At 38.1% G+C, this 15255-nt stretch overlaps 1 protein-coding gene across 21 annotated transcripts in view; it reads left to right on the plus strand.

The window, feature by feature from the left end:
• DMD (dystrophin) overlaps window positions 1-15255 on the plus strand; it is a 984302-nt gene that overhangs the window by 332425 nt on the left and 636622 nt on the right. For all 21 annotated transcript variants that reach the window (XM_083438913.1, XM_083438919.1, XM_083438923.1 and 18 more), the window contains exon 7: window positions 568-686. In XM_083438913.1, the coding sequence (XP_083295039.1) occupies window positions 568-686 (119 nt within the window). The remainder of the gene's footprint in view (window positions 1-567; window positions 687-15255) is intronic.

Genomic DNA, 15255 nt, shown 5'->3' on the forward strand with positions numbered 1-15255 from the left:
CCCTTCCTAACATGGTGTCCTCTAGCTGTTTTGAACTTGGCCTCCCATCCTTCTAATGTCTCATTGTGCTGCTCTTTTGTGTCTATATCTGTTGGAAGCAGGTAGAAATCTGTTGAACCTAAGGCACAGGCACCACACCTGCCGTAGACTGAATCGAACACATATTTAATTGAGTAGGATTAGATTTCCGTCTTCTGTAATCTTGAAAACAAATTTACCTGTCCTAATGGGTAACTTAGCTAAAACTAGGGTGTCTAAAATTAATAGAATTATTTATACTGCAAACAGTGTAACTAATAGTATAGGGTCCCAGACTGTTTATCTAAGCTGTAATTTGATCCCTGGCTATAAAACATTTAAGACTGGCTTGCAGCATTTCACGGATACAGCTGAATTTCTCGTTTGAATGTTTTAATTTTGTATGAGGTAGAAAATGATTTTTAAAAAAACCAAAACAAAAAACTAAGGGTCTCTCCAACCCTGTGATGTAGTTGACTAGCTCTCCAAATCTAGAATTGCACATAGACTTGCATTGGTAACTTTACAAGTTTTCCCTTTTCTTTTCAGACCAGATCTATTTGACTGGGATAGTGTGGTTCGCCAACAGTCAGCTGTACAACGATTAGACCATGCATTCAACGTAGCCAAACGACACCTAGGAATCGAAAAACTCCTTGATCCTGAAGGTTAGTGTGCATCAGGTTCTGTTTGTAAGTGTATGGTAAATTTTCTCCATGCAGGTGTTAGGGAAAAGGTTTATCCATTTTCATTTTTATAGTTGCACCACACAAACAGGTTTTGATTTAGTTTACTGAGACTTCAGAGTTAAGTTTGCTTTTTACTCACCTAGTATAATTAATTCCTTAAGATTCAAAATGATTTAAGCAAACACGTCTGGCTTTACAGCAAACTTTTAAAGGTGTATGTTCTTTGTTAAGCACCATGGTAAAGTAGCTGTTTTTCTTCAAAGGTGCTTAGATTTGCAGTTCTTATTGCTTACAATAGAAGTTGCAATTCATCAGCATTTTTGAAATTATGTCCTAAATTTGGATGTAAGGAGCTGGTTTAAGTTATTCACAGACAATGATTCATGAATCATTCATTACTCTTTTTATACTAATTTCACTTTTTTGGATGTTTGGATGAAAGGGTTTTTTGAGGAGGAGCGCTAAAGTTTGAACTTTTTATATCTTCCGTGTTTCAATCTGAATTATTTTTGTGTATGTTTTTAGCTTTCTCTTTTTTGCTTTCTCTGACTTTTGAGGTGATTGTTCAAGTACAAAGTGAGCCCCCAAATAGCAAGTTTTGTTCTTACCCTGAAGTCTACCAATTGTTTGTTGATAATAGGGAATGTGTAGTAATTATTGGTCATGGAAACACAGCAAAAAGCTTGGAAATAACATTTCACATTCAAATATTGTCCTCTTTTCTAAAACGGATATGAAGACGACCCATTTGGCTATTAATTAGTGAGAAGAAACACTATTAATATAATAAAGGGTCTTCTTTATGTATTGTGGGTCTGAGCCTTGACACTGGAAATTCTAGCCTTGGAAATTTTGTCAGACTTTATTAAAAGTCACCTCCATTATGTAGTATGTGTGTAGGCTTACATATTTGCACTACAAACATCACTTGTATACCTGTTTATAACAATTTTACATAAACAGCTTAAGTAATTTAATTAAGATAAAAATTACTATTGTGCTCACAGCTGTGTTATGTAAACTGCTTAGAGGGGTTTTTTAATCATTGAGCATTGGACAAATTCTGTTAAATAATTAAATATCGTCTTCTCACAAAAAGTTCCCCTCTATGAAATCTCCTTTAATTAACCGACGTAGATGTTCTTGGCACACTGGGCCTCAGGCAAGCATATCAGAGCAAAACATACACTGCATGATGGAAGAGAATTTCATTTGGTCACCGTTTTGAAGTGGACTGACTCAATTTGCACCTCCTGAACTAATACACAGGTTGGAACATAATTATCCTTCGACTTTCACACTTCTTTGAATTTTGTGGTACAGTTCTCAGCTGAAGAAGTGTTCCAATATGCATTATAAATGAATATTCTAGGCTAAGGGTGCATTTAGAAATACATACACTGTCTGTTTGAAACTTGGAAAGATTGATACGTTTGATTTAGCTTCGTCTCTCAAACTCAAGTCATAGTTTAACTGCACAAGCACACTTTCTGTGTTCTAAATGAGGACCAGGGCAAACAACTCTGTTCAAAATGTTGCTTGCTCTTCTTATACACTGCTTCTGATTAGCTCCAGAAAGATACGGAAGATCCATACGATAGATACATATTTATATTTTACAATTTAACTTCATTCCTCTGGGCTGCAGTAAAGTGTAGCCTCCCACTCCTTGCTTGTGACCTGGCCCAGCCCACCCCCACAAAAACAAAGCAGCAAACAAAGTTATTTTTCATTTGGTGAAAATGATAATATTTATGTTTGGTAGGCAAGAGTGTAAATATTCATATTTGAGAAATTATTAAAATTGGTAGTTGGTTGACAGAGGAAAGGCATCTTTACCTACATGCATCTAATAGAAATATGAAAAATATTCATGCAACTATGTGAGGAACCATTTATTTGTAGAGGCCACTCACAAGTGAATTTTGCTACTTCCATTGTGAGAAATACAATCTATCAGTACTGGGCTGAATCCTGTCATCTTTTCATGTGGTTGTATGCTTATCACAGAAAGTCTCCTGGTAAGCTTGGTAAACAGTTGTCTAAAACTATGATCTAGTGAGTAGGGAAATATATGTATATTTATCTAGAGGTGCATCATTAGTATTCTAGTGAGCAATGGACCAGAGTAAGAATACTGATAGATCTGTAGCACAAAGGCTCACATCAGGGTAGGTTTTTTTAGTTATGTAATAATAAGGAATATTACATACTAATGAAGCAGTTTCCAAATTGAAATGCTGATTTTAAATGTTCTCCTGCTCCCAGTATGAAGGCCCTGATTTTTTGACATCATATTATTAATGCAGTAACTTAATATGTCTATTAAAACCCTCAATAGTTACTTATTATGAAGTACTTCATACATAATTAAATTGCTAACAGGTCAATTGGGTGATAATAAATCGACTCATAAATATGGAAAAGGAAATGTTTTTAAATGAGACTTCAGTTGTAACAGAGACACTATTTTTTGTACTCTCCCCCACCCACCTTTTCAAAATGATGAAACAGTGCATTCACTGTTTTATTGCTCTATTTTTCAAAGTTTCATTACAGTTTTCAGTACAATTTGCCATTTGCTTCTTCTGAAGAAATTATCGCACTATTTTTATGATTGCCTTCTAATAGTATGGAAGTGTTTGAATAAGCATGCAGTTGATTTTTATATTGTCTGTGTGTCTGATTGAAGCTCCAAGCTTTATGCATTGAGCAGGTTTACTATGTATACCAGGGTTCCTCAACTCGGCCCTCCAGATGTTTTTGGCCTACAACTCCCATGATCCCTAGCTAGCAGGACCAGTGGTCAGGGATGCTGGGAATTGTAGACAAAACCCAGAGGTGGATCCAAACTAAGCTAGGTTCCTTCCATTGAAATCAGTTGAACAATTAATAATGGCCTAAGCTTCATTAATTTCCGTGATTCTTACATTAATCAGTGGGACCTAAATCATGACCAAGTCCTAACCATGTCTTCTCAGAAGTAAATCCTATTAATTCAATTCTACTAAACATGTGAAGGAGCCCAAGGACCTGGGGATATTGGGGGTGGCGCTTCTGCATGGGCTTCTGTCACATCCTCACTTAGAGCACATACTCATGTGTAGGGCCTGTGTAATTATTATTATGTTAATTGCACCTTAACATTTTAGATGTTTAATGGAGTGCTTATGTGAATAGTTAAATGCTTAAGACAGGGGTGGGGAACCTGCGGCCCTACAGATGTTGCTAGACTACAGTTCTAATGATCTCTGGCCATTGGCCATGCTGGCTTGGGCTGATGGGAATTGAAGTCCAAGAAGATGTGCAGGGTCACAAGTCCCCCACCCTGGCTTAAGCAGTGAAGATAACATATTAATCCATTTTTGCTAGCTCTCTCTCTCTCTCTCTGTGTGTGTTTTATGAAATGAGACATAGTGCAGCTAAGATAATACTTTTTCTTGGATCAGCCCGTTTCAACTATACTGGAAACAAGCAAATTAAGGTTACTAATCATTTGTATTGGAGACAGAATAGGCTAATTTCATTCTTTCAGAATAATTAAGGCACAATAGGCAGAGTTGTGAAAAATATCTTTTTATAATGGTTGCCCATAAACATGATTGCCAATAAAAATGGAGCATAATAGGGAGGACATCTGTTCATAAAACATGTCAAATATTTGTGGAGACCATATGTTTTCTTTCTTTCTTTTTTTCTTAAACCTTCCAGTGGTAAGATGATGGAGGCAGCTTTTGGGAATACTTGCAGTTTGATTTAACATCATCAACATTCAAAGGCAATTTGGGACAGTTATTTCATACTCGTATTGTTTTTCTCTTGCTGCTTCCCAATTGTCTTTTCGGCATACCTGACACCCAGAAACCACATGGGGATAGTGCTGATCCCCACACTAACTGCAGATCAGAATCAATGTCATTGGCATTGCCACAAAAAGCCACTATCGCAAAAAGAAAGAAAGAAGAGTGCAAAACATTGGTGGTTTGCTTTTGGAGGTTCTTTGCCTCTATCTTCAGCATAACCACATTGCCTGAATCATGTTTGTGGTGGCTGAGACTTTTTCAATATTGATCTTTTCCCTACAGTATTCCATCTGTAATATAGACAATATCTGACTTTTTAACGCAGATAGTTTATCAGTCAGTAATATTATTTTCATGGAGAGTAGTATCTTGTCTCCCCTCACACCCACTTCCCCACTTGTAATGGTAGCTGAGGAAGCAGAATTGCTGCCCCGTAGTCTCTCCTACTCGCCATGATCCCCAGTTTTCTGAAAAACTAGGTGTTGCTTGGGCACACGCCTATACTCAGTTTCTTAGCCACTACTACATTTTATTTGTAATTTCCCAAAATTTCAATGTAATAAAAATCAGTTTTAAAAAGAGGTAAAAAAAAAAGTTTTCAAATAAACACATTTTAAAATAGTGAAGGTGCCTCAGTTTCTGTAGGCTCTGGTTTGTATTGCTCTCTTGGGATAGTGCATCAGAATGATTTTGTGCAAATTTGACATATTCCTTCAAAGTTCTGGATTGGTGGGTGTTTAGTAAAGAAAATGCTGCAGTGTTTCTAAAAAGTTGTCTTTTAATTAGTTCTGGAGATCTTAGAGTTACCACCAAAATTTCATTTCAAGCAAAATTTAAACTTAAACAGGGTTTCTTCCTCAGGAAAAAAAAACATTTGTTTTGAGTGTAGCAATAAGAAATGGAGGACAACCTAGTCAAATGCTTTCCAAACCCACAGGGAAACTCGCTGTTCAAATCTGGTTAAGCAGAAGACAGGCCCTGCCTGAAGCTTTCCAACAGCTGAAATGCAATTGCCCAATAAAGTACTTTCTTTCTTTCTTCTGATTCCATATTGTTCCTCCTCATACATTTGTCTTACGTTTCAAATATTGAATGATACCACAGAGAGCTAATCCTATCCAGATTTATCCCAAAGTAACTTGAGTTTAATCAGTCTTAACCCTATAGTGAGTGGGTATAGGATTACAGCCCCATTCTCTATGATATTGACTCACACCACATTCCTAGTCTATTCTGAAGTAAACTCTATTGACTTCAATGAATTTACTTCCAAGAAAATATGTCTAGGATTGCAGCCAACATTATATACTATATGCAGATTAAGGAATTTGCTTTTGAATTGAGAGTCATAGAACTTCATTTATTAAGGCTGCAATCCCAGGCTCGCCTGCTTGGGGTGAAAAATGTTCCATTGCATTCAGTGGGCTTGCTTCTGAGCTAACCTTCTTAAATGCTGCAATTAGGCTTTATGTAATTATTTTCTTTATCTTCAAATCCTGCTCCCTGATTTGTATGCTTATAGAATAAGATAGTTAAATCTCTGTATTACATGTAATTCAGTGGCAATGAAATACTGTAAAATTCATTTGCTTTGGAATTAATTAAGATTAACCTTTAGGCACCTAATAGAATTGAGATTATTAATCTTTAAATCTCACTGTCTTTTGTTTTGTTTTTTAAAAAAACAACTTTCCCATAAGGCAGATAAGAGATAATTGTTTATCTCTTTTTTGACATGGAGTTTTGACTGTCATATGAAAGGACATCAAATATTAAAATTCAAGGGTGCGGTAGGATCACATACACGTATACTGCTGTTATATGCCCAGTTATGCCATTTCTTCAGGATTACCTAGTCCGACTTGTTTTTAGGCTAAGCATGAATGGATGAACTGCAATTAATTTACATAAATTCATGATGTTATATTGAAGATGAAGTGTTGATCTGTTGTGCCTCCAGGGTGTCAGCTAGATTTTCTGGGTCTAGTTTACTGCATGGGGACTGGGGCCCTCTATTGAACTCATCAAGGATGACCCAAGTTTGCGTACAAATTGCATATATTTTGTCAACATGAAAATATATGCAAATGTTGTGCTCCCTTTTGCAGGTGGTTTTTGTTTCTGTTTTTGTTTAGTTGTGTCCGACTCTTTGTGACCCCATGGACCAGAGTACACCAGGCACTCCTGCAGTTTGGTCAGACTCATGTTTGTAGCTTCGAGAACGCTGTCCAACCATCTTGTCCTCTGTCGTCCCCTTCTTCTTGTGCCCTCAATCTTTCCCAACATCAGGGTCTTTTCCAGGGAGTCTTCTCTTCTCATGAGGTGGCCAAAGTATTGGAGCCTCAGCTTCGGGATCTGTCCTTCCAGTGAGCACTCAGGGCTGATTTCCTTCAGAATGGATAGGTTTGATCTTCTTGCAGTCTATGGGACTCTCAAAAGTCTCCTCCAGCACCATAATTCAAAAGCATCAGTTATTCGGCGATCAGCCTTCTTATGGTCCAGCTCTCACTTCCATACATCACTATTGGGAAAACCATAGCTTTAACTATACGGACCTTTGTCAGTAAGGCCCAAATATACATTAACTGAGGACCATCTGCAGATAATTGGATGTCTGACAGACAAACAAGTTTGAATGTTCTGCTAAGCCAAACTATAGTTTAGAGCAGAGGCGGGGAATTAGATTCAGCCATTGGTTTATTACTCTTCCTCCCTTAATGAGTTCTCTAGGACCCACCCTGTTCTGACATAAATCCCCCATAGAAAGCCCTTACCCTGCAGGGAGTTGTTGGAGCCACTCAGGGAGTGATACCACCTAACTAAAAACTCTGTGCTTATTTTTCTCATCTACCTTGCCAGCATGTTGTAATATATTCTATGTGATTTAAAATTACTTCATTTATGGAGCATTCATCATTTGCCCTTCTTCAGTTCTGTTTTATTGCATAATCAGTCATCACTGTGCCAACGAGCCTAAGTCTGATGTTTGTGCTAACAAGTGGTAGAACTCATCTTCACAGCCATGAGATTTTGAAGTAGCCAAATAGTAGACTTAAAGATTAAAATGCTGTCTGGTGAGAGGGTGGCATTTTCTAAAGCAATCATGACTATAAAAATAAATGTAAATAGCTATATGCTTAATTTAAACCATAAATCTGAAAAAGTGTATAAATAACAATCCTAGCTGAAATGAGCTATTACGCTTTCTAGTACCAATTATTTGCTAGGATTCAAAATCATAATCAGCCTACAATTCCATCTGCTCAGTAAAAATGAGTAATGTAATTTTAGCATACAACAAATTGAAAAATAAAGTTTCCCAAATGATTGATCTAGTTAAAGGTTATGTACCAATGCTTCTATTAATATGGAGAGATCACTCTTAATGGAAGGTACTGGCAACAGCATTATTATCCTTTCTGTTTCTATTTCTTGTAGAAATAATGCTGAGGGCTTAACACGCTGGAGTTTACTGTGCTTTTGCAGCTGTTTATACGCCCATCTGATTTGTGTAGTCCACATGTCAGTACCTTCAGGCAACTCCAGTCTCAATGCTTTCCCACTGTAAATTCAGGTTTATCCAACATGGGGATAATTCAGTAAATTGGGGAGAATCAGGCTCCAAAGTGCTAAATTTGGGGCTGCATATTATTTGCTTCAGGAAGGGGTGGATCAGCTGTCACTTTCTGCCAGTCCCCTTTATGTACCCACTACTTCCTCAATACTTTTATTTCTTTTCCGACAGTGATCGTAACAATTACCAATGAACTCCTGAATGAAGGAATATCTTGTTCTTTTGATTCCTCAGATTTGCACAAAACTGGAAGATTGCACAAGCAAACCCCATTAACAATTTCTATGTCAGTTATATTGGGCAGCAGTCTGAGAAGTATGTACTAATAATTTATAGTTGTTTTCATATTGTTTCCAGCATTCCAGTAAGGGTACATCAGGAGCTTGGCCAGAGAGAGAGAGAGAGATCAGATTTGCACAAAACCAGAAAACTGTACAAACAAATTTACAATTGCCTGGCTGTGCTTTTGCTCACTTCTTCTTGGGCAGAGGATCTTTTAAAAAAACCACTAGGTACACATGCAGCTATTTGTGTATATGACATGTTGGCCCTTAACTAGCATAATAGAATCAACAAGTAGGAAGCCGGGGGAGAGGGGGAATGGCTACTTACTTGAATGGGAAAAACTGAAAAAAATAATATGGGGAAAACTGGATTTGCTCCCTAGATACAAATTCAAATACATTCAGATGTGGACTACTCACGGATAAAAGTGGAAAAGATGGCTGCAGTGGGAACAGATACCTACCCTCATCTTATAAGAATGTCCCTGGAGATGACATTGTGTTCTTACACAATATTGTTCTTGGGGGCATTTGGTCCTAGAAACCTGCAGTGAGGACAGCAAGGCTAACAGTTGAATCAGTGGCAAATATGCTTGTTTTTCTGATATAATAATAAATTGGGGGGGGGGGGTTGACATCAGTTGCCACACATTTAAAAATGAGAGTACCCTCCTGCTTAAAAAAAATAAATCTTAAAATGTGCTAGGCCTACGAAGGTTTCCAGATATTCCCCCTCTTTCACAAGGGACAAATAATCCTGCAAATGTGTGTGTATGTGTGGGATATTTAATGCACCTTTAATGAATGGGGCTTGAATAAAACCCTTTACAAGTTAAAAGTGCTATATAGATAAATTTTAGAAGAAGAATGAAACTGGTGTTTCAGACAGTCTATTCCACCAAGCTTAGCTTTGCTCTAGCCATGATATTTCTGTAATCCTGACTGCACATGCTTCTCTGAATTTGATAGATTCTTTTTTGGGTATGACAGATTCTTCAGAGGCCACCCAAATGTGTGAATTCATCTTTCTTTTGTTGTTTCATGATGATCATTGCAAGCTGTGATCGCTCTCCCTTCCCAAGGCAGCATGTGAACATTTGCAATTACTATTAATCAAAGACCTACAAATTACACGAGCTGCTATACTATAATGTAAAAGACCACAGCTGTTCACATCACAAAAATATGCAATAAAGAAAGTAACATTGGGATTGTGTCGTAGAAAAGTGGACCCCCATGTGATCACCTCCAGCAGTGCCTCAGGCTCCTAGCAGGCTGGCTACCACCTGGAATCTCATGGAGGCACTAATTATATGGACCCACCACTCCCTCTTGATACCTATAGACGTAACCACCAGGGTTCCACAAAATGTCAACAGATGTGTGTATATCCCCCATGTTCAGGGGTCCGTTCATAAATCAGGACCTCCATCTGCTCCTAGCTCAACTATGAGCTCCTCTGCACACTTCAAGAAGCAGTATTGTATGACAATTAAAGATTCACAAATCAGCCCATATTTTTGGTAGTTAATTACCAGGATTACCACACATTTTACAGGCATTTGGGTGCTGTTGGTCCTCTCAGTGTATAAGTAATTATTTATCATCAAAGTTTGTGTCTATTTTTAGTTTTAACCCAATAGCATTTCTACAAATATTATCCAGTTCATAATTATTCTTACATCAGTATTAGACTAGCACTTAAATGCCCTGTGAAAATGCAAACAAGCAAACAAAGGAAGATTGAAAACATCCTGATAAATACAGTGTTAGCAGTGTCAATTTTTGTCACTGAATAGTGCTATATACTTTGACCAAACTGTGGGAGGCAGCGGAAGACAGGAGTGCCTGGCGCGCTCTGGTCCATGGGGTCACGAAGAGTTGGACACAACTAAACGACTAAACAACAACAACAACAAGTGCTATATACGCATATATATGCTTCTGTTCCCCCATGATAACAGTGGGAAGAAACTGCATACTGGAATACTGTCACTAATTTTGTCCTGCAATTTTCTGGGTTAATGAGTTTGCAAATGGCTTTTTTACTGGAATCAGTTAACATACAGATGAGTGCTAAACTTCCACAAGATTCCGCTAGAGTTCCACAAGTAGTTTTTATGTTGTGGGAAAGATCAGATCAAACACAGAAATTATCAGGTAAGGAAACATAGGGAACATAGAGTAAACTGCTCCCTGAATTCATTCAACCTCAAGGGAGGTCAATAGGCAGCCTGGGGAGGCAGCCAGTTTCAGAGCCTGACCTGCCAACTTTCTGACATTGAGCCCTGGGTGACTAATGAGGGCAGCAGAGTGCAAGCTTAACAGTTCCTAATATCAGACCAGTAGCAGTCACTTGGAAAGGCCAAAGGCTAGTTAGTTGTAAAGGTCTGACTGAAAGTGAGGTCCAGAGCAATGAACAGAGAGGTCAGAGGTATGTATGCAGTCAGGGTCACGCAGGTGGCCATATTGCTTCAGGTTTGTCTTTTGCTCAATTGGAACCAAAAGTCACATAAAATAAGGGCTCATCCATACTTCCACTAGCCCTGCTGCTTTTCCCTAGAGAAACCCATCGAATCAGAGCAAACATCAATCAGGTTTTCTCCAGATTGACATTTGTTCCAACTCAGCACTAAAGAGCAGGTTTTATGGGGTAAAGCGGCGGGGCACAGGCAAAACCGCTTGGACCCATGTTTTTTAGACATGGGACAAGCAGAAGTTTGAACAAGCCTAAGTGTAAAGCTTATTTGACATGGACGGATGTGTGGCATGTGGCAGAGATATTTGTGATTGGGGAATCTTGGTAAAATCATTCCTCTAACTAAAATCTAGATCTGTCCATCACAAAAGAGCCCTACATCACCCACCTCTTTTCAGCCATATGTTTTCCTGATGCGGAAGTACCTCCAAGTACTTTGTATAACCCTCTTTTGGTTTGGGGCGCTTCAGAGATATACTTTACTTCTGCTAAAAAAAGTCCCAAGGACAGTATTCAGCTAAATAATTGCTTGAGTGGAACGACTTTCTCCTGGGCAACAGGATTCCCCCCCCCCCTTTCTTCCCCCAGCATGCATCCCATCTCACCCCAAAATGTGGTCCCAAGCATTGTGGGCTATATCCCATAACAGATTTAGGAATATAGTGTACAGGGGGAAGATACAGTACCCACCGCACAAGTGAAAGCTATTCTGCTCCTGCAATTGTTGGCATCCATCTGTCTCAGGAGACAATCACCTTTGGGGGTGAAGTCAAACTGTTGGTAGGTTGCAGTACCTGCTGTGGCTGTAGAAACAGTTAAGGGACCACCCTAAACCTGTCTGGAACGACCCTGCTTTCATTCTTGATTTGAAGTTCTTGCAAATATTTTGCACAACCCTACATATACTACTTCCAGAATCAGAGCATGCCTCTGAATACTAGTTTCTCGGGAGCAACATTGTGGAAGAGGTATTGCCCTTATATCCTGCTTTTGAGCATCCTAGTGCTGGTTGGCCACTATGGGACACAGTATTATAGACTCTGGTTAACTTTAGAGCAGAGTTTTTATTGTGTTCTCACAGATTTCCAAGTTCCTGGCAATTTTTTGTGCCAATGCAGGAATAGGAAGGCATGATTTGTCTTTTACTTGCTGATTCTATAAAAAGTTGTAGTAAAAAGTCATAGTAAGTTAGGGAACGTTGGTACTCAAACAAATACTGAAAGTAATGTCATGCACATAGACCTTCTTCTAGACTATGTACAAGTTTTAGTTGAATATATCCCCTCTGTAAATACTTGCTAATAGATAGGGGACAGTATTTTCTTTCCTTAAAAAATGTTCCATTGCTTGTTAGGCATAAAGTATCGCTGGGGATTTACTTTTTGCTATTGCAGTATAAATTGCTTGTAATAGTAGTTGTTAAATAGGTGAATACAAAATCGTTTCGGAAGTTAATTGATGTAGTTGGCAGTGACTAAAAGGACATTTTTCAGCTTCTGGTATGGAATACAAAGCAAGCATCTACAGAATATTAATAAACTATTGGACTTCACTCAGTGAATCTGAATGACAGTTAAGTGTGTTGAGCAATTGCAAAGCTGTTTGCTGTTTTACTTTGAAGATTAGGTTTGCTGATTATGGTACAATGAAGAAAAATTAATTATTTTGCTCCACTGGAGCAGTTAATGTACTACAAAATGAACTAGTATCCCTTCTCCTTTTGTGAAATGGCCTTTCTTCTCATTTCAGACACATTTAGTGACTTGATTGCTTGCAAAATTTAGGGAAAGGTTAATTAAACAAATGAAAGTATTCTGGGACTGACACGAAACCAAAATAATGATAAATGTACAATGGCAGTCATTTTTTATAACTACTTAGCTCAACACTTTACATTTTCACACTAAATCTCAAGAGTGTGTTTAGGCTTGTGAGACATAAATAAGAAAACCAGTTATAATTTGTGTGTAGCATTAAGAGTGTTAATGAATGTGGGGCTGTTACTATCTCTTGGGGAAAACATAGCATTGAAGTCCCTTGGAGCAGATTGTTAAAGCTTTACTCAACAAGATAAAAAAAGTTTGTTTGTTTTTTGTTTTTTTAAATAAAGTATCTATTGCTATTAGTGGTCAGAGAAGTAATTAGGGTTAATAAGGTGCCAAAACTACCTTTGCATCAAAATGTCTAAAAATAAAATGGGATTTTTATTTGTTTATTTAGACAATAAATAAAACAGGTTGTATCCATACTTGCCCTTCTTAATATGGAAGGGCTCTTCTTTTTGCAGCAGAGGATCCAAGTGAACAAAATAAAGTGTCTCTTTTTATAACAAATGAAAATGGGATTTTATTATACAGTGTGTGTGTGTGTGCACGCTTGTGCGTGTGCACACTATCCTAGTAGTTGTGAAGAACAAAACCATGGCTTTTAATTAATATAGCATGCATAACATTTAAGTAGAAATGTATACAGTGGTACCTCGGGTTAAGTACTTAATTCATTCCGAAGGTACGTTCTTAACCTGAAACTATTATTAACCTGAAGCACCACTTTAGCCAATGGGGCCTCCTGCTGCCGCCATGCTGCCAGAGTACGATTTCTGCTCTCATCCTGAAGCAAAGTTCTTAACCCGAGGTACTATTTATGGGTTAGCGGAGTCTGTAACCTGAAGTGTATGTAACCTGAAGCGTATGTAAACCGAGATACCAGTGTACAAAATAATTTGTAACTATACAGATTAATAATACTAAAATGCAATAAACTTTAGTTTGTAGGCTAGCAGATCTGATGTGGCTAGCTTCTTTTTCAGCAGTTTAAATGTTATTAAAATGGTAAGAAAATTGGCTTCAGCCACTTAATTGGCAAAACCTTTACCAGCTGATTCTTTCTTGACATGATAAGAGAAGCATTTAAATGAAGCATATTTGAACATTTGCCTCCTGTTCCTTTTGCAATACTGTTAGTTGTCTGTATGGCAACCAATCATAGCTTTTGTCCCCATAGGGGCCTAAATTTCTGTATTGGAGAAAAGTGCATTCCTTGTCACCAGTTCTTTAACCTCCAAAGCTCCTCTAAGCATTTGGATGTGGATGTGCTATTGATCTTTCCTGCACTGGCTAATTAAAAGCCACCGTAATTAAAAAAAATAAAATCCTCCCTATTCATCATATGGTGTGTACACAAACCAATGATATACTGACATGTGCCACTATCATGCATGGTGCTCATGCACAGCTTTGTTTGCTTCAGAGCTATTTGAGGAAACATCACCTATTCGTTTAATTATTTTACCCAAGAGAAAATCGATTCTGAAAACTTAACAAGTGGAAGGGCATTTTAAGGATTCACCATCTTTTTTCAAACTGCCAGAGAAATTCTAGGTCCAAACTGAAATGTGAAAACAAACAACAATATAAAATCTTTTATTGTGTTTGTTTGATTGAGATTATATGATAAAAGCTGCAGAGTAACCATTGAGATAATTAAGAGGACATTAATGAAGGACCAATTTAGAGCTTAGAGAGGAAGCCCTCTAGAACAAGTTGTTAATTCAAAGGTGGTCAAATTCTATATTTCTCCTCACCACCACCCAATTATTATTATTTTTTTTGTAAGAATAGCCTGGGCAACTCCTAGGCAGAGACTTGAACCATACATAATAACATTTGTCAGCTAATTTTGCATTAAATACCTCTAGAGAAGCCTGCGGTGCTTCTTTTGGGAGCAAAACAGGAGCCATGTTTGTGGCAGCCGGATCATGAATTCAAGAAGGCATGCCTCTTAGTCTTTTTATGCAGAAAAGGTGTGTGGATCTGCTGCCAACAACCCCCTCCCCTAGCAGGGGATATATCTTGAATGCATACAAATGGAGGGGAAAGGCTAACACTATTATTTCCACCTTGCTGTTTTGTGAATTTGTCAGTGAATTTCTAAAATGGAGAGTTTGGACTCTATGCCTATCTGGGTATGATTCCACATCCTTCCTCAAACCTGGAAGATACTCTCTCAAATTTCAGGCAGAATGGAGGTTGATTATGATTAGTCTTGCGGAAGCTCTTTCCCCAACCATAGAAGGAAAGGAGAAGACAGTTGCACTCTGCATATATGCAATGACACATTTTCCTAGATAAGTCCTCAGAGGTCCTATTGTGATGAAAACAGCAAGGTTGAAAATGGCCGTCTTCCCAAGTTGACATGTTACCAGCCGCCACTGCATTTACTTCACAAGGAAGAGGTGAGAGTAAGGAATTTCTTGTTACAGGAAACAACAGGGCTAATCCAAGGCATTCTTCTGACTGGGGCAGAGTGTCAAAAGGCATCCCAGTGCCCAACGCACACAGTCAAGAAAATCCAACAAGCACATATCCTTCCTCTGAGCAGTAAATGCTATATAATAATAAAATAAATT

Source organism: Podarcis tiliguerta (genome assembly GCF_965153285.1).
Source record: "Podarcis tiliguerta genome assembly, chromosome: 4".
NCBI classification, from domain to species: domain Eukaryota; kingdom Metazoa; phylum Chordata; class Lepidosauria; order Squamata; family Lacertidae; genus Podarcis; species Podarcis tiliguerta.